Raw genomic sequence first — 22,784 nt, forward strand, 5'->3', positions numbered from 1 at the left:
CTACCCCACCTAGAAATAACAGTGCCAAACAAGCTTGCATTCTAGCTCTCTAAAAATTATATATCAAAAGGCCTTCCATGTCTCCATTTGTTGAAGTTCAGTTATTAAGAAGTATACTAGAGGAAATATAAAGCTGCAGTGCAAATCTTTAAAATGGATAGTCATTGATGCAAGCCTCCCACCAAGGAACCAGTACCTTTTGCCATCCAAAAAAGGAATGCTGCCTTTGATCACCAGACATCAATACTACCAGCTAAAATACCTGTCCTGAATAATGAATGAAGGTTAATTTCAACCTGAAAAGACATTCAGAAATGAAATGGCATCAGAGGCTGTCACGGAGAGATGCTCAGAGGAAGCTCCATGAAGGCTAAACAAATAAAATCTCATCCGCTTTACAGAGAAGGAAAAATGTTTGTTTTTCCATGTAAACAGCAGTAGCATAATGTCTTGTTTTAATCACTTCATAGAATAGATTGCGGTTTTATTAAACCAAGGTTTTCCCCACACAAACATGACAAAAAGATTAATATCAAACTGACTCTGGAAGTGACAATAAAGTGACAATAAAATCTGTCACTTGACAGAACTTTTATTTGGTCTTTTATAGCCGCTGCATTGCTAACTGATCATCCTACAAAAATACAGTTTTACTGTTCCGTGTCACAATGTATTTAGCAACAAAACAGAGCACACATAGATACCTTAAATTAAACTGGCATGATTAAAAAAAACAAAACAGGAGTGTCTGTGGCAGCTAAAAAGGATAACCAGATAATTCAAAGTATCATCCTTTGCAAGCTATTGATTACACCCAGCCAATATCCATCTGTTCAAGAATGGAATAATCTGTTGTCATTACAGAAATGATGGTCATCTGACAGAGAAGGTTAATCAGATACTGAAGAAACCATGTGTGACCTTTGATAAATTACAAATCACTTTAGGATCAATCATCACATGCTATTAACACACTGCATTTTTTCCTCCCTATTTCCATTCTGCATTTCTAAATATTGAATCACGGAACTTTTTACATTGTGGAAATGAAGATGAGCAATGTCTCAGCCTTTTTGGTAAACAATAAAGATGCTCTAGTCCATCCTGGTAATTAGTCCTTATATTTTAAATATTTATCCAGTTTGTTTACTTTTAGGTTGGTAGTTTGAGGAAAATTTCAAGGCATTTTTTTCCAACATCTCAGGTTTCTCTGTGGTCTGACCAAGGCTTCCATATTTAGAACATGAATATCTATCTATCTATCTATCTATCTATCTATCTATCTATCTATCTATCTATCTATCTCATGAAAAGTTTGAGAGAGAGAAGATCAAACCAAAAAAAAAAAACCACTGTAATTGCACCAACTTTTCAAATTCAGTGCTTCATTTTAATCTTCCTTATCCAGCACACTACATAATATTTTGGCCATGAAAGTGAAAAAGTGCCAAAAATAATTTAAATACTGGTTAACTATGTTAAGTAGGTAAGATCTGTATGACTAAAATATACGCATACTATGTTTAAAGAGATACAAATTAACACATCTTCAAAGTATTTTGGTAATTGTTCGTGTTGCTATTGTACAGAATATACTGAGAAATTCTATAAATAGAAATATCTGGGACATTGCACTGCATTGTATACTTTAAAACTAGCTAGCATGTAACTTAAAAATATGCAGACCTCACAATTAAAGTTGGGGCATCTGTGATATATCTATATATCTCCCTAGTTATTGTATGCTACAGAGGAAGTCGTCTCATTTCTCATTCTACTTTTCTTAACAATTTAATTTACCAAGGCATCAATCCTATACCCAATTACCTGGGAGGAAGTAAGCACCGCTGGTTATTTTCTTTTTTGACGTGTACAAGATTGCATTGTTATCAACTAATTTTCCCTGCCTGCAGAGTTACTCCCACCTTTGCTTTTCTTTTTTCAAGTTAACTATTTTTACCCTCCATGGTTTTAAGACAGTGTGGGCAAAAACGTATCTGCAAAGCTATAGCAGAGAAAAGAATAATCCTGTTTCTCAATAATGTGAAAGCTTCTCTATAAAGACTCAGAAATGTATCTGTCATGAGTACTGATGGCGAGCAGGAGGGGGCCCCTGTCCAGGGGGGAAAACGCATGCGTAGTACTGAGGAGTTAAGCAGCCATTCAAAGAGACACAGAACAGACCCGCTTTGACTTTTGCGGTTTATCTGTCTGGGTTTTTCCCACGCTTCTTCAGCTTGTTAGGATTTTCTGTCTTATGTAGCAGTAATAAACACTAGAGATCTATTCCTCGTCTCAGCGTGGTTTCTGGCTGTTAGGACAGTATCCTCTTAAACTTCAACATTCTAATGCTTGTCAGTTTCTCATCCAAACTGCCAACAGAGCCATTTTAATAGTAGTAGTTATACTTACCACTACATGAATGAGTTTCTTCTGTCTTTGTGTAAACACGGCTCCGTCTCTTCTAATCTAGATTTGACCTTTGATGTTAATTTTGTTTTATGTGCTTCTCTGCAATATGTTGTATGGAAACATAACACTCTGTATTAGACCATTTATATCCTGCAGCAGCTGAAGCTGGCGTGCATAGCCCTTTCTTCTCTATTTTCTTCTACCCAACTTGAGCCCTTTGGAGTAGTTGAGCTGAGAGATCATGATTGCCCAAAGTCAGCCAGCTTGCTTTCATGTCTAAGAGCAGAACTGGTAGGTGACTTTCTTAGCTAGAAAAAGGTTTGCATAGTGCTTAAATGCAGTTTAATTTGAGGCACTGTGTATGTCAGCAAAAAATCTGATCATGTTTCTGCATGAATGCTGTTTACCCCATTTGTGGCACAGATTGAGTTGGCTGAATGATAGTAAGTATAATGAATAGGTGAACAAGTAGGTGTTCAGAGACAGTATCATAAGACAATGTGTAAAACTAAAGGAAATATTTTATTTTATAAATTTTGATCCCTTAAAATTCCATGGAACTAAGGCTGTTGAGGAAAATGTATTAATCAAATATCCTCACATTATAATTGAGTAAAAATAGTGATTTCAAATGGTGCAAAAATATTTCATTAAAATCCATTTATTTATTTATTTATTTATTTATTTATTAAATTTGTATGGCTGCCCATCTGAAACAAGTGACTCTGGCCAGCGAACAATCATAAAATCAATTAGAAACCGAATTACAATCACAATACTAAAAATTTAATACATACAGCAGCCAAGAAAAATATTACAATCCATAGATGTTAACATAACCAGGATACAGGGCCCTTCACACACTCAGGACCCCAGGCCTGGGCACATAACCAGGTCTTCAAAGCCTTACACAAGGCCAACAAGGTCGGGGCCATCCTAATCTTCGGAGGTAAGATGTTACAGAGGGCAGGCACTACAGCAGAAAAGGCACGCCTCCTGGTCCCCGCCAGCCAACATTCCCAACCTGCCAGACCAGGTTGGATGGGTAGAAACAACTGGAAGAAGACAGTCCCTCAGGTAACCTGGTCCCAAACCATGAAGGGCTTTAAAGGTGACAACCAGCACCTTGAATTGCACCTGGAAAAACACTGGAAACCAATGCAGCTCAAGAAGCAGTGGAGTTACATTTGCTGAGTAATCAACATCACTTACTACCTTTGCAGCTGCATTCTGCCCCAGCTGAAGCTTCTGAATGATCTTCAAGGGCAGCCCCACATAGAGCACATTGAAGTAATCCTGTCATGAGTAAGGATGGCGAGCAGGGGGCTCCCTTCCAGACTGTTAAGCGCATGCGTAGCACTGAGGAATTGGTGAGCCATTCCAAGAAGCACAGATTGGGACCGCCTTAACCTGCGGGGTTTATATGGCTGGGTTTTTCCCACGCTTGTTCAGTTTGTTAGGATTACTGTTATGTATTTAGCAATAAACATTAGAGAACAGTTCCTTGTCTCAGAGTGTTTCCTGGGAGTCAGAACAAATCCAGACAGGAAGTCACAAGGGCATGAGTGACAGCGAGCAGAGCTCCCGGTCCAGGTCCTTTGTGGATCTATGTAACCTTTCAACTTACTTTGATGCCAGATGCTTTGTTTGATGCCAGTTGCTCTTCCTCACCTTTTTCTTCCTATTAGTGCTTCTTTTCTTGGATTAATTTGAGACAAACAGATTAGCAAATAGGATGACATTATAGATAACCAGATTTAGTTACATTATGACATCAGTAAAGATACACAAAATCATTTCATGGTGAGAGGACTTGATTCCACTGCTACTTACCGAAGTAACTGGTAAATGAATAATCATAAAGGTCATTCATTCTGTGACAATGTCATAGGGTGCAGATAAAGCCAGGGGAGATAAGAATAACAGTAAGGACAGTGTGGCTGAACTAGTAAAAAATGGAAGGTAAATTTTTTGTCACTGTCAACAATCCTTCTTTCCAAATGCTTTTGTCTTGCTGTTGCTTGGCCAATTCACCAAATCTCCTTGCTGTTTTGCAATAAACAGAGAGAGGAAAAGCAGCAAAGAAAATGATAAGAAAAGGGTGGAGAAAACTTGCTCTGCTGTAGCAAAAGGCTGAAAAGACACTGCAGGAGTGTGGTGGCTGTGGGCAAAAAACAATGGATTCAGGGTGGAGATCTTTATATATATAAAGATACACACACACACACACACATAATGTATATAGTAGTTTTATTAAACATTACAATTAAAAAGATAAAAATAATACAAACTAAGAAAAAGAAAAGAATAGAAAGAAAAAGAAAGAGAAAATAAAAATATAGTAAAGAAAAAGAAAAGAAATATATAAAGAAATGACTTCCCCCTTCGTCACAAGTATAAACAATTTTATAACTTATCACCTTCTCTTAAAATACAACAAATGATCTCTTCTTCCCATCTCTCAACTTTATATTCCTTCCTTTTACTTTTAACAGTTGTGATCTTTAATTCCTTCAAATAATGTCCTAGAACTTGATTTCTTTTCATTTTTCTCTCTTCTCACAAAATTCTTCAAAACTTTAACAAGTCTCTTTTGTAAATCCAATATAGGACAGTTATCCAGGTCAGTCTCTTGGTTTGTTATTTGTATATCCCTTTTAATTATGAGAACATCAGCTGGTTTCATTTGTATATCCAGTGTAGCATCTTTTTCCATATATTCTTGTAGACTGTCTTTTTAAATCCACTTTCAGATCAGTCTCAGTCTTATCCTGTAAAACTTGTTCCTCTTCCATAACATTTTTTAAACACAGTTTATCTATAATAGGAGACATTCTTAAAATTAATTTCTGGGTCCATTTTTCACAAATATCCCTCAATATACCAATGTTGAAGTATTTTCCTCCATTCTGTATTAGTAAGTCAAATTCAAGTGTTCTTCTCCTTTAATTGTAATTTTCAGTTCCTTCTGGTTCCCTCTAGTGTCCAGTGTTCAAAGTCCCATCCTATCATGTTTTTTAAAGAGAATTCAAAACAACAGCATTTTCCCATGGGAAGGATTCTTATAATTAATTTCAAAATCTTATTTCAAATTCATCTGGATCCTTAGTCTGTTTGTAACTTTCCAAAATCAATGTTCTAATCACCCTTTTGCTGTTTATTCCAATAAAAGAGGTTTTTTGAAGTCCTTAAACTTGTAGTTGACATTTATTTCACTAAGGATTGAAGGAAACTCACCCAGTGCTGTAAAACATATTATTCCAAAGGTTCCTAATATCTGAAAAGCAGTTAACAAGCAATTTCCAGATGTGATTAGAAAAGGAAGTATGTGAACCCTGTATCCATAAAGGCACCAACCACAGTTCCGGTGAAGATGGCGTTCCCTCATCTCCCAGAGTTCTAAACCTGCCAGAGACGGCTGTCTTGCAGTCTCCTCTCAAGGAGGAACAGTCTGGCACACTTGTGGTCAATCCCAAGTCCTCTCCTTGTCCTGAGAGGAATCCAGAAGAGCCGGTCCACTTGCTGGCCCTTCATTCCGCTGCAGTCCTTGGCTCCACTCTCAGCAGAGCCATCTTTAGTTCTCCATTTCTTCTCTGGAAGTCCACGACTCAGGACAGAGATTTTGAGACAACAGCATGAAGCAGGAAAGGTGTTGTTTCTCCTTTTCCTTTTTGCTATTATGGGAGAAGTGGTGAGAAGCAAGAAAAGCAACAGGAGAACCTATGGAGGCAAAGCTTCTCTTGATTTTCCAAACTGCTCGCAAACAGTTCTCGAGTTGCTTAAATATGGGCAAAGAAGAACTAGATGCTCCATCACCTCAAGCTGAAATAATTGCTAATTGACCTCATTAGACTTGAATGGCTGGGAGTGCTCATGCCTCAGTGATGACCTTGTATCTCACCAAGACTACTTCTGCACCCCACCAGTAATAGTTGTACCATGACTGAAAAAGGGTGATTTAGAGGAGAGAGGTTCTACTTTGAAACCGAGGAATACTGAAGCACAGTCCAAAGATTTTGTTGTTGTTTATTCGTCTAGTCGCTTCCGACTCTTCGTGACTTCATGGACCAGCCCACGCCAGAGCTTCCTGTCGGTCGTCAAGACCCCAAGCTCCCCCAGGAGTCCGTCACCTCTAGAATATCATCCATCCACCTTGCCCTTGGTCGGCCCCTCTTCCTTTTGCCTTCCACTCTCCCTAGCATCAGCATCTTCTCCAGGGTGTCCTGTCTTCTCATTATGTGGCCAAAGTATTTCAGTTTTGCCTTTAATATCATTCCCTCAAGTGAGCAGTCTGGCTTTATTTCCTGGAGGATGGACTGGTTGGATCTTCTTGCAGTCCAAGGCACTCTCAGAATTTTCCTCCAACACCACAGTTCCAAAGCATCTATCTTCCTTCGCTCAGCCTTCCTTATGGTCCAGCTCTCGCAGCCATATGTTACTATGGGGAACACCATTGCTTTAACTATGCGGACCTTTGTTGTCAGTGTGATGTCTCTGCTCTTGACTATTTTATCGGGATTTGTCATTGCTCTTCTCCCAAGGATTAAGCGTCTTCTGATTTCCTGACTGCAGTCAGCATCTGCAGTAATCTTTGCACCTAGAAATACAAAGTCTTTCACTGCTTCTACATTTTCTCCCTCTATTTGCCAGTTATCAATCAAGCTGGTTGCCATAATCTTGGTTTTTTTGAGGTTTAGCTGCAAGCCAGCTTTTGCACTTTCTTCTTTCACCTTCATCATAAGGCTCCTCAGTTCCTCTTCACTTTCAGCCATCAAAGTGGTATCATCTGCATATCTCAGATTGTTAATGTTTCTTCCAGCAATTTTAACTCCAGCCTTGGATTCCTCAAGCCCAGCACGTCGCATGATGTGTTCTGCATACAAGTTGAATAGGTAGGGTGAGCGTATACAATCCTGCCATGCTCCTTTCCCAATCTTAAACCAGTCCGTTGTTCCGTGGTCTGTTCTTACTGTTGCTACTTGGTCGTTATACAGATTCTTCAGGAGGCAGACAAGATGACCTGGTATCCCCATACCACTAAGAACTTGCCACAATTTGTCATGGTCTACACAGTCAAAAGCTTTAGAATAATCAATAAAACAGAAATAGATGTTTTTCTGAAACTCCCTGGCCTTTTCCATTATCCAGAGGATATTGGCAATTTGGTCCCTAGTTCCTCTGCCTTTTCTAAACCCAGCTTGTACATCTGGCAATTCTCGCTCCATGAATTGCTGAAGTCTACCTTGCAGGATCTTGAGCATTACCTTACTGGCATGTGAAATGAGTGCCACAGTTCGATAGTTTGAACATTCTTTAGTGTTCCCCTTTTTTGGTATGGGGATATAAGTTGATTTTTTCCAGTCTGATGGCCATTCTTGTGTTTTCCAAATTTGCTGGCATATAGCATGCATTACCTTGACAGCATCATCTTGCAAGATTGTGAACAGTTCAGCTGGGATGCTGTCATCTCCTGCTGCCTTGTTATTAGCAATGCTTCTTAAAGCCCACTCAATCTCACTCTTCAGGATGTCTGGCTCTAGCTCACTGACCACACCGTCAAAGCTATCCCCGATATTGTTATCCTTCCTATACAGGTCTTCTGTATATTCTTGCCACCTTTTCTTGATCTCTTCTTCTTCTGTTAGGTCCTTGCCATCTTTGTTTTTGATCATACCCATTTTTGCCTGGAATTTACCTCCAATGTTTCTAATTTTCTGGAAGAGGTCTCTTGTCCTTCCTATTCTATTGTCTTCTTCCACTTCCATGCATTGGTTGTTTAAAAATAATTCCTTCTCTCTTCTGGCTAACCTCTGGAATTTTGCATTTCATTGGGCATATCTCCCCCTATCACTGTTGCCTTTTGCTTTCCTTCTTTCTTGGGCTACTTCTAGTGTCTCAGCAGACAGCCATTTTGCCTTCTTGATTTTCTCTTTCTTTAGGATGTATTTTGTTGCCGCCTCCTGAACAATGTTGCGAACTTCTGTCCAGAGTTCTTCCGGGACCCTATCTACTAAGTCCAGTCCCTTAAATCGATTCTTCACCTCCACTGCATATTCCTTAGGAATATTAGTGAGCTCATATCTAGCTGATCTGTGGGTCTTCCCTAATCTCTTTAGTCTGATCCTAAATTGTGCAAGAAGAAGCTCGTGATCTGAACTACAGTCAGCTCCAGGTCTTGTTTTTACCGACTGTATAGATGTCCGCCACCTTTGGCTGCAAAGGATGTAGTCAATCTGATTTCGCTGTTGTCCATCTGGTGAAGTCCATGTATAAAGCCGTCTCTTAGGTTGTTGGAAGAGAGTGTTTGTTATGCAGAGTGAGTTGTCTTGGCAAAATTCTATCAGCCTATGTCCTACCTCATTTTGTTCTCCCAGGCCATGCTTACCTGTAATTCCAGGTGTCATTTGACTGCCCACCTTAGCATTCCAGTCTCCTGTGATGAAAACAACATCTCTTTTAGGCGTGTTGTCCAGTAGATGCTGCAGATCCTCATAGAACTGCTCTACTTCAGCTTCTTCAGCATCTGTGGTTGGGGCGTATATTTGGATCACTGTGATGTTAGATGGCTTGCCCTGAATTTGAATTGAGATCAATCAATCATTTTTTGGATTGTATCCAAGTGCTGCTTTATGAAGGGTACTCCATTTCTTCTGTGGTTCTCTTGTCCACAGTAGTAGATCTGGTGGTCATTTGATGTGAAGTGGCCCATTCCAGTCCATTTCAGTTCACTGACGCCCAGAATGTCTATCTTTAATCTTGACATCTCACCAACAACCACATCCAATTTGCCCTGGCTCATAGATCTTACATTCCAGGTTCCAATGGTTGTTGATCCTTAGAACATCGGATTCGCCGTTCACCACCAGCACCGTCGGCCGCTAGCCATCCTTTCGGCTTTGAGCTAGCTGCGTTATCATGTCTGGGGCTAGTTGAACTCATCCTCTGTTCCTCCCCAGTAGCATTTTGACCATCTTCCGACCTGGGGGTCTCATCTTCCGATGGTATACCGACATATCTCTGGTTGTACCGATCCATTTAGTTTTCACGGCAAGAATACTGGGGTGGGTTGCCATTACCTTCCCCCGGGATCGCATTTAGTCTGACCTCTCTGTCATGACCTTCCCGTCTTGGGTGGCCCTTCACGGTTTAGCTCATGGCATCATTGAGGTGCTCAAGCTCCAGCACCACGACAAGGTAACAATCCTTTGCTGAAGAGTCCAAAGATAACCTCTTTAAACTATGGCAGATAATTTGGGAGCAAAAGTAGCAATAAAATAAATAATAAAACATATTTAGGATGTTTTCCCATCATTATAGAATAGTTGCATCTTCTCCTACACCTTGAAATTAAGAAGCAGGCTTATGGATTAATTGCACATATTCTACAATCTGCATTGCTGATTTCAGTGAACCCTACTTAACTGGGCAATAAACCAGAAGGAATGTTGACCGTAGCAAAAACTTTAATTCACTGTTTATCATGCTCTAAAATTTGACAGCAACTTTGTTACAGATCTTTTATGTCTTCTTTCCTCCTAGCTTTATCTAGTGTCTGCTTCTCATTCATCCACTTTTTAAATTGCATTTTGAAAGTTGGATGGGGGGGGAAGCATCTGCATTTTGACTGTCAGGCTGTGATTTATTACATGTTGCTTCATTTCAGGCTACAGCAGATAGTGTCCTATTGTATCATGTACTCTAGATTAACATGACACAACATGACACTATAATCTGCAAGCAAATAAAACAGTACTGAGCTGCTTGTTAAAAACAATGTAACCTAATGGACATACAATCAATAAAAAGCAGGGTGGTTTTGTTTTCAAATGGGGTAATTTGTTACTCAAAGGCCTATGCAGTGGATGGCTTGTAAATTCTAAAACATTTCTTGCAGCTTTGTGACAACATTAATGCTGAGAACAAACTCTTTGCACTTTAGTTTTACTAAACTAAGATAACCTAATAGAGAAATCTAGAAATGTATTTGCAAAATGTTGTATAACTAACTTAGTTGTGCTGTCTTCTATAAGAAAGGAAAATCACTTGGAAACTGGCCCCTTATAAAAATAAGAGGAATCTGCTCTTGTTCAGTGTATCTGAGTACACTGTAACACCAGCAATACCACAATGGTGGCTGCAAGGTGAAAATTGGCGCACAGCGACATGGTATGATAAGACACAGTTAAGTCCAAAGGTTGCTCTGTTATGTTTTTCAGGGATGCGTGAGGTCATGTTTTGGGTCAGATAACACCAAAGAGCCTCCCTTTATTAAATGGCCTTCTATCTCCTCCTCTACTGCCCATTCACTTTTCCTCTGGACTTATCCCACAGAGTTACTCAGAAGAGAATGCAAGAATTTTCTTGAACTTGCTAACATTTATGTAGTGAAAGGTAATGCCTGAGTTGGAAGTGACAACAGGTAGAAACAGCCTAGCTGGGCCAACAGCCAGCCTCTTTTCCAAAAGATTTTGCCTTAACCCAGTGCAGGTACTTAAAAATGCTACCTCTTCACACCACACCTGATAGAAAGCTGAGTAAAATGAAGAATAAGATTCCACCAATCAGATAGTTTACATGCCTTCCTTTGATAGATAGGCATAGCTCTGAGGCTTCCTGAAGATGTAATAAGGTGAAGAATAGGTTTAGTAAAGCAGTCCTAGGACTAAACGTTATCTCAATCCTTGCACTGATCATATGAAAATGAATTGAGAAAAAGATGAAACAATCCAGATCCAGAATGCAGAATCTACTAAGGCCATCTGTGGTGTTACTGTTTCCTTTGTTGTGAGTATGTGCCTATTTATAATAGCAAAGAAGTAATAACTTTAGCCAGGAAGTAATGTTTGTTGCCTGCTTGAAGGATCTCAGGCTTCTTTGCTACCTGCAGACATTCAGTTACAGTTTTTGTGGACATGCATAGCAAAAATCCTCTGCTTAGCCAGCAATCTTCTTGTTTTCTTCATTGGAAAAGAACTACAGCTGCAGTACAAAAAATTGCTGATAGGAACAGAAGTCACTATCCTCTGATCTTGCAGTGACCCCTACGGTTAAGAATGCTTCAGATCTCTTCTGTAAAGTGGAAATTGTCAGGACAGCTTACAAATCAGCTTGGTTCTGAGATACACAACAAAGGAGGTACTTTATTCTATATAAAGCAAGTGTTTACCAGTAAAAACTATGGAAATAGTATTACAGTCCAAAGCATCACCTCATATAATAAATAAGCTTGTGGCAATATGTGATGAAGAGAACTGTGAGCATGAAATCTTTGGTGGTCATAAATTTGGTTGTTTTAAGGTGCTCTAAGTTTTTTATTCAGGGCAAAAGACTGTTTGTTCATTTGTTTGTTCATTCATTTATTCATTCAACCAACCTATATAGCCTCCCATCTATCAGAAGGATTTCTGAGCAGAGAACAAGAATCAGAACCACAATTTAATTAAAACAAAATGCCATTTAAAACAACAGGGAGGCCTGATAAAACTCGCATCCATCAAGCAACCACACTGTGCAGGCTCCATGAACATCCTGGCCCCAGTGCCTGGGCAGAAAGCCCAAGTCTTCACTGCTTTCTTGAAAGCTGACACGGTTACCATCCATATCTAGGGGGGGAGGTTCTTCCATTAGACAGGTACCATGAAAAAGAAGGCACATTTCTGAAGCCCCAACATGTGGCACTATTTCATCAAGGAGACTCAGAGCACACCCACCCTGCCAGATCTAGTAAGACGGGCAGAAACCATCAGGGATAGATGGTTCCACATGTAGCCTGGGCCCATGCCATGTAGGGCTTTAATGATCCGCACCCTGAATTGAACCTGGAAGCCTGGAAGCCTATTGGGAGCAAGTGCAGCTCACACCATAGTGGTGTTACATGGGCAAACCACAATGTGCCCACTGCTGCCCATGCCACTGCATCTGGACCAGTTGCAGCTTTTGAATGCTGTTCAAGGGCAGCCCCATACAGAACACACTGCAATAGACCAATCATGAGGTCACTAAGGCATGAGTGACCATGAGCAGTGCTTCCAGATCTAGGAAAGGACACACTTGGTGTACAAGATGTATCTGCCCAGAGTCCCTCTTTTGAGGGAGATGGGCAGTGATGGCATTTGATAAATAAAAAATAAATAAAATTTGTCCAAAAGCTCTCTGAGCCATGGCTGCCACCTGCTCTTGAAGCAGGAGCTGTGAGTCCAAGAGAACCCACGGAGTGTGTACAGCTCTGACTGGGGGAGAGTAACCTCAGCCAGAGCTAAAGATGGCAAACCACTAGAAATGGAGGACCCTAAACTGCTTTAAGATGTGTCATACTCTTCTCTGTGTAAAGTGTTTAAAAAGTGAGAATCTATAACAAAAGTACACACACAAATATTTTGTGTGGTCATTAATTTGATTAAGGCAGTGTTGACTCTTAGCAACCACATAGATAGATTTTTTCCATGACGATCTGTCCCTAACTTTGTCCACAGGTCTTCCAACAGTGCCCCCATCACCACTGTAACTGAGTCCATCCACCTTGCTGCTGGTCATCCTCTTCTTCTCTTTCCTTCTCCCTTTCCCAGCATTAGAGCCTTCTCTGGAGAGAGAATAAGTCCGAAGTAGGATCATTTGAGCCTGGTCATTTGTGTTTTAAGTGATAACTCTGGGATGATTTGTACAATGATCCATTTGTTTTCTTGGCTGTACACAGTATTCTCTGGAGTCTTTTCTCCAACACCAAGGTCCAAAAGCTTCAATACTCTTCCTATCCTGCTTCAAAATCCAACTTTCATTTCCATAGAGTGTCACAGAGAATACCATTGCTTGCACTATTCTGAACTGTTGTAGTTATTAATGCTTACTTAAAATATAAGTTTTCTCCTAAAAATTATTGAGATATACTCAGAAAAAGGGCCAGGAACAGCAGAAGATACTTAGATCATATACAGTAGCTGATAGAACTTATTGGTTGTGGAAGAACAAGAATCTCTGACTGTTATTTGTTCAGCAATAGCAGTAACTAAACAAAAAATTACAGTGCCAAAGTTAAGACATTACGAAGGAAAAGGAGGAATGGATTTTTGTAACGGAATAATTCCATTCTAGCATTTAAAATATTTTTTTTTCAATAGAACATGTACTCAGAAGCTCCCTCCAGGGTTGAGTCTGCTGCCTGAGCTATTTTGCATGTAGCTGTGGATGGTAAATCATGGGATTCTAGTAAAAGGAAGACTCTGCAGCCTTAAAAATCTGCTGAGTGCCATACAGAATGGGAAGCCATTTTAAATGTAGCTTTATGGCTAAGCCATAAATATTCTTGATTGATATTTCTAATCACCTTGGGAATATAGAAAATAACAACATGTTGAGTCCAATAAATGCCGATTTTATAATTAGATGAACATTTTGACAATTCAGATGGGATATGTTTGATTAGCAATCAGCTTCATTACATGAAGACATCCCTGCCTGCCAGGTTTTTTTTTACTTCTCTGGTACACTTTTCAGTTGCTGCTGCAGTAAGGTCATTAAATAGAACTTTTCACTTTTTGAAGTCCTTGAAAACAGATTGGTAAGCTTTCTCCTTGGGGGTGATTTGTAAATTGCTTTGCAGAAGGCTTAAGCTCATGATGAATATAGCTAGAAAAAGTTTCATTGGAGTTGCATTTGGTTTTCATTTTTTATCAGATTTGTTTGAACCACTCACAGAATGCAATATGTCAAAGTATATCCCTGCTTGATTTTTACAAAACATTAATGGTTTTAAAAAATGATGCTTTTCCAGATACTGGGCATTTGTGGATTTCAACTGGATGAGATGTTCAAGGTTCATTTATTTTATTTTTTTAAAAGGGGGATTGGCAGTATTTGCAAATACTATTGCTTTTTTTTCTCCTTTAGGACCAAATTCTATCAAGTCCATATAACTTTAGGGGGTGCACAGATTGTATTTAACACATTTGCCAGATGAATTAATTTAGATATGTGCAAAAACACAGAAAACAAGCATACATAAGTACATACTCATTGTTCTATTTCATTTCAAGGTAAGCAACATTATGCAAAGTGTAGAAAAGGAGTACAAATTAATAATCAAAAGAAGTTAAAGTCATGAGGCCACAAATAAAGGGAAATATAACTAAATTTAATTTATATCTCCATTCTCTGTACCTCTTTCTATCTTTCTGTTCTTCTATACCACTTTTATTCCACCAATTTCATACTTTAAAAAACAAAAGCTTCACATCTTGCATGTTTTCAGTTTCTGATTAATTCTCTCCAAAGGTCTCAACGATTTCATTCAACCATGATTTTCCCACTTCCCCTTCCTTTCAACCTATTCACACTTCCTTCATGTACTTGTTTTGCAATTTGACCTTCATTCATTCTCCCATATGACCAAGCCACCTCAACATACTTTTGTTCCACTGTTAATTCACTTTTGTATATTCAGTCCACATTTGTTCATCACTCTTTTTTTCTCCTACACCATACACTGATTAATTATTCTGGTGTCATTACACCCAACTTATTTTTATGTTTCTCCAGACATATCCAACTCTTACTTCCATGTAACAAATTGGGCAGAAGCACATATATAGGGCTGTTTGCTCCTATTTCAATAAACATTCATTTCTCACAATGGACCACAGACTACCCACTACAAATACTCCTTGCACATTCTTGCAGAAAGACATTAAACAACTAAGGCATTATCAATATTAAACAACTAAGGGACTATCATCATTATTTTCTTACCTAAAGTTCATTATTTTCTTACCTAAAGTTCAATGTTGAACCACTTGCTTAGTATCCCATTTATTCTCATGCATGCTTTACTTCCATCATATACTACTATTACTGTATTCACAACGAACCTTCAGCTCCATATTTGCTCAAAGTGTAAGTCAACACTGTCACATCATTTTTACTTTCTTTTTCTAAGTTCTTCTTGGATACTAGCATTCATAGCATTCATTTCAACTCCACTCTTTGACATATCACTATCATTCTCATTCGGATCAAATTACTATTAGTTGCAAGCCCTCACTTCAGTTTCATTCCAAGTCATTTCATCACTTTTATTTTTAATTCCATTCACTCTGTTGAAGCTGGCTTGTTTAGCTCTTTTCATCCATTCCCAAAACAATATTTTATTCACCTCAAAATGGCTCTGCATTTTCTCTCCCTTTTTTAATCTCACAATCTCTTGCTCCTTGACTAATCTTCTTCCAGCTATATTTTCTCCTGCACACACATTATACAGTATCTTTCTCTCATTTTCAGTTTTTGCAGTTATCATTCTCCTATATGCATTTTTCTCATTCAAGCCTCTTAACTTCATCACTCCACCAAACAAACTGTTTTATATTTTGCATTAGCATAACTCCCCATGCTTTTGACACAGTCTTGCATGATTATTTTCACTCCATTTCATGCAACTTCCATTTCTTCTTTATATCTACTTTCTGTTCATTCAATTGGGAGATCAATGTGTTTTCTAACTTTTTCATAGAGGATTCCTGGAGCAATTCTACTTTCATCCTAATGTCTTTTATTTTCCTTTTCTTCCATGTCCATTTTTCCCCAGATGTACTCTTGACATTATCAAATAATAGTATGTCCCACCTTCAGAACTTGTCATAGTTAAGCACTAATTCTCTCAATATTTCATCATACACTCAAATCCATTATGGTTTTGATTCATTCTTTTTCCACATACGTGCATGAGTAGGCTTATGTTTAAACTACATATTCAAAATAAGCAGATATTTTTCTAACCATCTAACCTAATCATCAGTCTCATTCATTCTTACATCTCCAAATGGCCCTGTACTTTCTAATCTCAGTCCTACCCATCCATTCATGTCACTTAACTATTTTTTTCTTCTAGATTTCATTCATCCAGAACATTGAACAGCTCATCCCTAATCCTTCAATTAACACTGCTTATTGGAGCATAACATGTAACTATCACTCACCTTTAGATGTCTATTTTCATATGCACCCGGAACAATCTAGATAGCATTAATCTATACTTTCTAATATATCTTTCTGTCATACCTATACTACCTGACATAATACTAAATGTTAAAGACTAACATATTTATATATAACTAAAATTCATTTGAATTGAGGGGTCATTTTCTAATCAAATCTGAAGCATTTGAAGATGAAAAAAAGAAAGAGAAAAAAATCAGGCAATATTATCATAAGAATCGGTATTGTATAGACTCACATTCTTAAATATACAGTGTGAAAATATATAGTGTTGAAGACAAGAGAAGATGAATATGTAAGCTTGAGCAAATATCAAAATTTGACAAAGTGATAGCTGGGCAAGAGTAGCCATTTAGTGGTGTAGACTTTGTGAGAGAAAATATGATTGACTGAAACAGAGACAAATTTCTGGGATAGGGAGAAAAATTAGATCATCTAGGCAGCAAGCTCTAGGGAATAAATCAAAACAAAAATACAATCAGAGCAAGGCAGCATCAATTTTTCAAAAAAGGAATGGTTTAAATATTTTACATGTAACAAATAATGAAAAGGAAGGGAAAATATACTTGTACTGTCATGGACAGGACACCTGAGTTAGATATGTTGCAATCAGCAACAGAAATAAGTGAGTTGTTTTAAGACATGTTGTGGAAACTTAAATAAGAAGACTGAAAGTAAATGCAACTCAATAAATACAATAGGAAAAAAGCTTGTCATTTAGAAACAAACTAAAAACTTAAAAGTATATGAGAATGTCAGAATGAGTTGTAAAAGCAGAAGAAGATCTTCAGGTTGTATCTCCTTCCTCCAAAAAAGATGAAAATATGCAGTGTTATGTCCAAAAAAATAGTATGGGTCAGCCTAAGGACAGTTCTCAAGTTTTAATATATTGGAATGCCAATGTTAAAAATGGCTCACATAATGCCCATGAAAACATTGAAACAACCGAATCATGACGACTCATTTGCTGTATCCCCAAAAAGTCCCTCTCTTCTCCAACATCATAGGATATAATAACCTAGGAGTTATTATTCAAGAACACACCCAATCTCATGGGAAATGTATAAGCATGTCAACCATTTGAAGTAAATGTTCTAAAGCAATATTTTAAATCAAAGGGTTGTTTTTTTTTTAGTTTAATTTTGAGGAACAGAAGCAAATAGAGAAAAGGCAGAGTTCTGGGAGTTCCTAAAGGGTGCCAGATGGAGTAACACTTTTTCCTTAATTAAGAAAGGATGGCTGGTCAACTTCCCTTCAGAAGGGGACAGACAGCCCATAAGTCTACAACAAATGGCAATAAAGGGCAGTGACCTGTGGCTAGAGGGGTGTTCCTTCCACAGTACACAGTTGCCCACTGGACTGAAAGTGATTGCCTACAATGAAGTGAAGCACAAAAGACGAACCAGACAGCACCTCTTTTCCTGGCACAAGTCGTAAAATGCTACTTTTTATGTGTAGCAGGAAAAGATAGGCAGAGCTTACCTTCCCGGTGTGCAAAGAGTGGATGACCTCATGCGTTCCTGCCCTCAAAAAACAGACTTCCAACCTGGTCATGCAAATCAGTCCTTAGACACAGATGGAGCCTGTATACTATTGCCTTGGCTCAGCTTTCTGTGCCATTATTTTGTCTGTACTGTGGAAACAAAACAATAAATGATCATATAAGCAACTTGTGGAAGATTTCACTACAGTATTAAGAAGCTCTTACTCCACTGATGTCAGGGTCAGTCTCGCTTCGCAATAAGACACAGACTCACTTAATGGGTATTAAGGATTTCTGGTTTATTGGAATGATGGCTGACAGAACGAAAAACGAGAATGGGGGGTGTGGTGTGGAGGTGCCCATTTTATACCCTCTTGTATGACCCCGGGCTCCTCCACCCTCTATTGTCCCAATCCCTCTTGATGGGACCCTTGATTGCTGCATGGGCGTTTTCCCGGTGTCGTCTCTTGTCTTCTCGATTCTGGTGTTTCCTCCAGGGCACCAGGTGCAGCTTATCTCTGCTCATCCGATGTCCTTCTTTTCAGCTGCATATGGGTCCATGGGTGTGGGTGCTTTGGGTGCTTGTTTTAATCCCTGTTTTAATTATCTTCTTCCTCTATTCCTTGATGATCATGATCTACGTTGTGAGGCTCTTTGTGCCTTGCAACGAGGTCATGACAACTGATCACCAAATAGAATCATAGTCTACTGTTATCCAGACTTAAGAAATATATCTTCCAAATATGCACAGATGGACAGGACTCAACCCATGTGCTCCCCATCATCATTACTTGGCCATCAATGTCTTTGTATTACAGACTTCTCTTTTAGGGTTCACAAGAAAAATAATATGGGTAGAGCTGTATACATAAAGTCTTTTCACAATAATATTTGAACTCCAATATTCTTTTATTGGATGTATTTGATTCTTATTAGTTTGATTTACCCTCATGTATTCACTATATATGTGTGTGTTTATGTGAATGTGTCTATATGTGGGGTAATTTATGTTTCCTTGATATCCTTGCTTTTTAACAACATGACATTATTATAATTCTAATATCAGAAGTAATGAAAAGTTAATTCTGTCCTCTCCAGATTACTTAGGTATTCCTCATTTGTGTTATCAATATGGAAGATATAATAATGAAATTACTTCTGAAATTATTAAAGTTTAACTATATAAAAATTTTATGTATGTTAGTTAAGACACCTGCATTAAACTGGCTTTAAAAATTATTATGCCAACCCAATGTCATATAAAGTATTATTTAGGTTTCTAAACTATATATTTTTTAATCTGGTAAGTTATTCTTCGATATTATTATTTACAGATCCAACACGATTTGTGGTGGCACCTACCAGCATGGATGTCACTGCTGGTGAAAGCATTCTTCTGCCTTGCCAGGTATCTCATGATCATCCACTAGATATTGTGTTTACTTGGTCATTTAATGGACATCTGATAGACTTTGAAAAAGATGGGGATCACTTTGAAAGAGTTGGAGGGGTAAGTATTATTATTAGTAATTGTCTCAGACTTCATCATGAGTGTTGAGAAATAAAGGGTTGGACAGTATGCTGACATGCTTATAGAAACAAAGACAGTTTGTATTATCTGCCTTGTCAATTGTTAGCCCTAAGTGTGTTCACACTTATGTTCTCAAACCATAGCAGTTTATAACTTCAGCAATAAAATATTTCACTTTCCTAATGTCTATGTTATGAATTTAGCTTCCTGATTACATGATCCAAATACTTATTTCTCAGAATGTTCTGCTTTCCAGGTGTAGCAGACCACTAACAAAATATAATAAAGGTAAAACTGCATTCACGGGGAAACAAATGGGTAGTTATTCCTTCAGCATTTGTCAACATGCTGCAAAATTAATTGTCACTTTGTTAAAAACGAAGTAATATTGCAAAGCAATAACTGAAATCTTAGAAATTGCCAGTTTCTTTTTATAGAACTATAATACGTAGGGCAGCTGCACCAGTCCAAAATGAGAGACAGGAAGCTGTTTTTGAAGAGAAAGTAAGAACAGAAATCTGTACCTAAGACTGGTTGCTCCTATGCAGGACTGTACAGTTATGCAAAAAGATTCCCTGCTCATCACCTTGTCTTTAGGGCAGAGTTTCAAATTAGAGACTGCACCCCCCAAAAAAAAGAATCCATTTGAGGGGCATCATAGCAATTTCTTTACAATACAGCAGAAAGATTGGGGCATATCAGTCGACATTCGAAGCCCCAACCCCCAGGGATATTTGTGCTCATGATGACTCATCACTCTGTGTGTGCCTCGGAGGCAGGCAGTAGGGGTTCTGGGATTTTTCTTCTTAAACAGGTTTTGTGGCCTGAAAAAGTTAGAAAACCCATGTTAGGGTACACAAGCTTACTCACAGACTTACAATAAATATTGTCTACAAAGTTGATTCTATTTTTACTTTGCCTCTGCTGCAGTTATCTGCCACTATCAGATGTCTAGCCATGTTTCTGGTTCAGTGAGAAAACCAAGTAGCTGCTATGGTCCAAACAGTTCCCATCTCCCCTTAGTTTTCCTCTGCAGGACTATGGGATTCTGCAGATATTTTGGAAACTTTGGTCAACATTCTTAGAACATAAAACAAAACTTCCACAAATGCAGGAATTTCAGACACATAATAAAATAAGCTCTCTCTCCATGCAAGGGGCATTTCAAGCATTCTTTATAATAAGGCATATAAATATGTGGAAGGAAGGAAGGAAGGAAGGAAGGAAGGAAGGAAGGAAGGAAGGAAGGAAGGAAGGAAGGAAGGAAGGAAGGAAGGAAGGAAGGAAGGAAGGAAGGAAGGAAGGAAGGAAGGAAGGAAGGAAGGAAGGAAGGAAGGAAGGAAGGAAGGAAGGAAGGAAGGAAGGAAGGAAGGAAGGAAGGAAGGAAGGAAGGAAATATGGAATAGCCATTATAAAAAGGGTGGAAGAGTCAGAACTTCCAGTTACTAAAAGGCTCTAATGCTGGGAATGGTAGAAGGAAAGAGAAGAAGAGGATGACCAGCAACAAGGTGGATGGACTCAAGTTACAGTGGCAATGAGTGCACCATTCAGAGACTTGAAAGAACAGGTTAGCGATAGATCATCATGGAGAAAATCTATCTATGTGATCACTAGGAATCGAAAATGACTTGATGGCACATAATCAATCCATTTCCTTGAATCTAAACACAATTTAAATCCTAAAACCTATTTATTCCAGTCTACTCAGTATTATATAACACTGAATGTTATTACAATTCAGTTTTAACAGAAAAGTTTAGTCATTTTCAGCATAATTCTAGATCAAATGAAAGTATTTATCTTCTAAACTAACCAAAATTCCTTGTTGAACACAGTGGTAGTCCATCATATATGCCAAAGGTACCAGTTTTTTAAAAAACAGATTTCTAATCTAATCCCTCTTTCTTTGAGTTAAAAGATAACATGGAATTCTGGGTACTATTGCATGGCCCCACTCAGGTGTTTGCATGAATACACAAAATATTTCTGAAATAGCACAATCACACAGAAGCCATAGTTGAATTCATACAATTACTAATCATTACAGATATTTTGCTCTTCAAAAAACAAATTATATTGTTCCATATTAAGTGATGCAAAAACTTCTAGGTTGTAGTTCTTGTGACCTTATACAAACATGTGATCCATCTAAATCATAGCTGTGCCACAAGGCTGTGGAAACTACTGCAGATGTCTCATATTTGGGGTTAGGGTTGATTTAACAGATGAAGATAAGCAGAAAGCAGATGTCCAAACTGGACACTTGGGCAGAACATTAAAAAAAAACTTGACCCTTTTTTGGCAGGGAGTGATACCACATTTATGGCAAACTGTTTGACTGACCTGAAATTCTGGTGTCCTTTACAGGGAGCCATATTTTCCTGTCTTAATTGTGAGGAAGTTCACACAGTTTACATTATTTATTTTAATTTATTTAATTTTTATTTGTAGACCATCACATCCTCAGTAGACTCCAGGTGGTTTAAATAGGTCATGGCTTGCATTTCCAGCAGTTGATATAAATGAAATCCATTAGCCAATTGGCCTTCATGTGATAATGATATTCAGAGCTCTTATAAACTAATTGTAACATTTTTCCCTACTTTATCAGCAGGATTCAGCTGGTGATTTGATGATCAGAAGCATCCAGCTGAATCATGCTGGAAAATATGTCTGCATGGTACAAACAAGTGTGGACAAACTATCAGCTGCTGCAGACCTGATTGTAAGAGGTATTTGAATTTTGTTGCTGTTGTTGTTGCATAAACTGTTTTTACATATTGTTTTTAATTAAGTGTTGTATGCCGCCCAGAGTCACTTTTGTGAGCTGGGCGGCTATATAAATATCAATCAATCAATCAAAACTACTGCAAATAATATCTTAAAACACAGCTCAAGAGGTTTTTGTTACTTCAACTAGATATCCTAAAAACACCTCCAATTGCCTGTGCAACTACAAGAGAGAAATGTTTAACATATGCTAATAATCACTGTATTATAGTTCAGTAAAGAACTAAAATATTGCTCAAGGCATGAATTGACTCCACTTTGATATGTGGGGGGGAGGGTTGCTTGTTTTTTGTTTTTACGGCATGCAATGTGCATATGAGGCTGACTGTAGCCTGGGAAGGAAACTGGCGTGCATGCTTCACTTGCTTTGGCAGCAATAATTTGCTTGTAGCCTTTTTGCCCTTTCTTTTATTCTTTTCATCTCACACTATCCGCATCAGACTTCGGGTGACCTCTTGGTCGTGTTACTGTGACCGAGTACTGTGACCAAGTCTCAAGTACTGTGATCACGTTACTGTGGCAGAGGAGCTTTGCTCTCTTGTTCTCCACCTTTTAAGCATTATTTAGTAAACGTACTGCTGCTAC

The 22,784-nt window shown here is 38.3% G+C and overlaps 1 protein-coding gene across 1 annotated transcript in view; it reads left to right on the top strand.

The window, feature by feature from the left end:
- Positions 1-22,784, top strand: part of LOC134489119 (contactin-4-like) — a 251,112-nt gene that overhangs the window by 202,580 nt on the left and 25,748 nt on the right. Inside the window, exons 11-12 of the mRNA XM_063291601.1 lie at positions 19,213-19,388; positions 22,021-22,141. Of these exons, the coding sequence (XP_063147671.1) occupies positions 19,213-19,388; positions 22,021-22,141 (297 nt within the window). The remainder of the gene's footprint in view (positions 1-19,212; positions 19,389-22,020; positions 22,142-22,784) is intronic.

The sequence above is a fragment of the Candoia aspera genome, chromosome 2 (assembly GCF_035149785.1).
Source record: "Candoia aspera isolate rCanAsp1 chromosome 2, rCanAsp1.hap2, whole genome shotgun sequence".
Lineage (NCBI taxonomy): Eukaryota > Metazoa > Chordata > Lepidosauria > Squamata > Boidae > Candoia > Candoia aspera.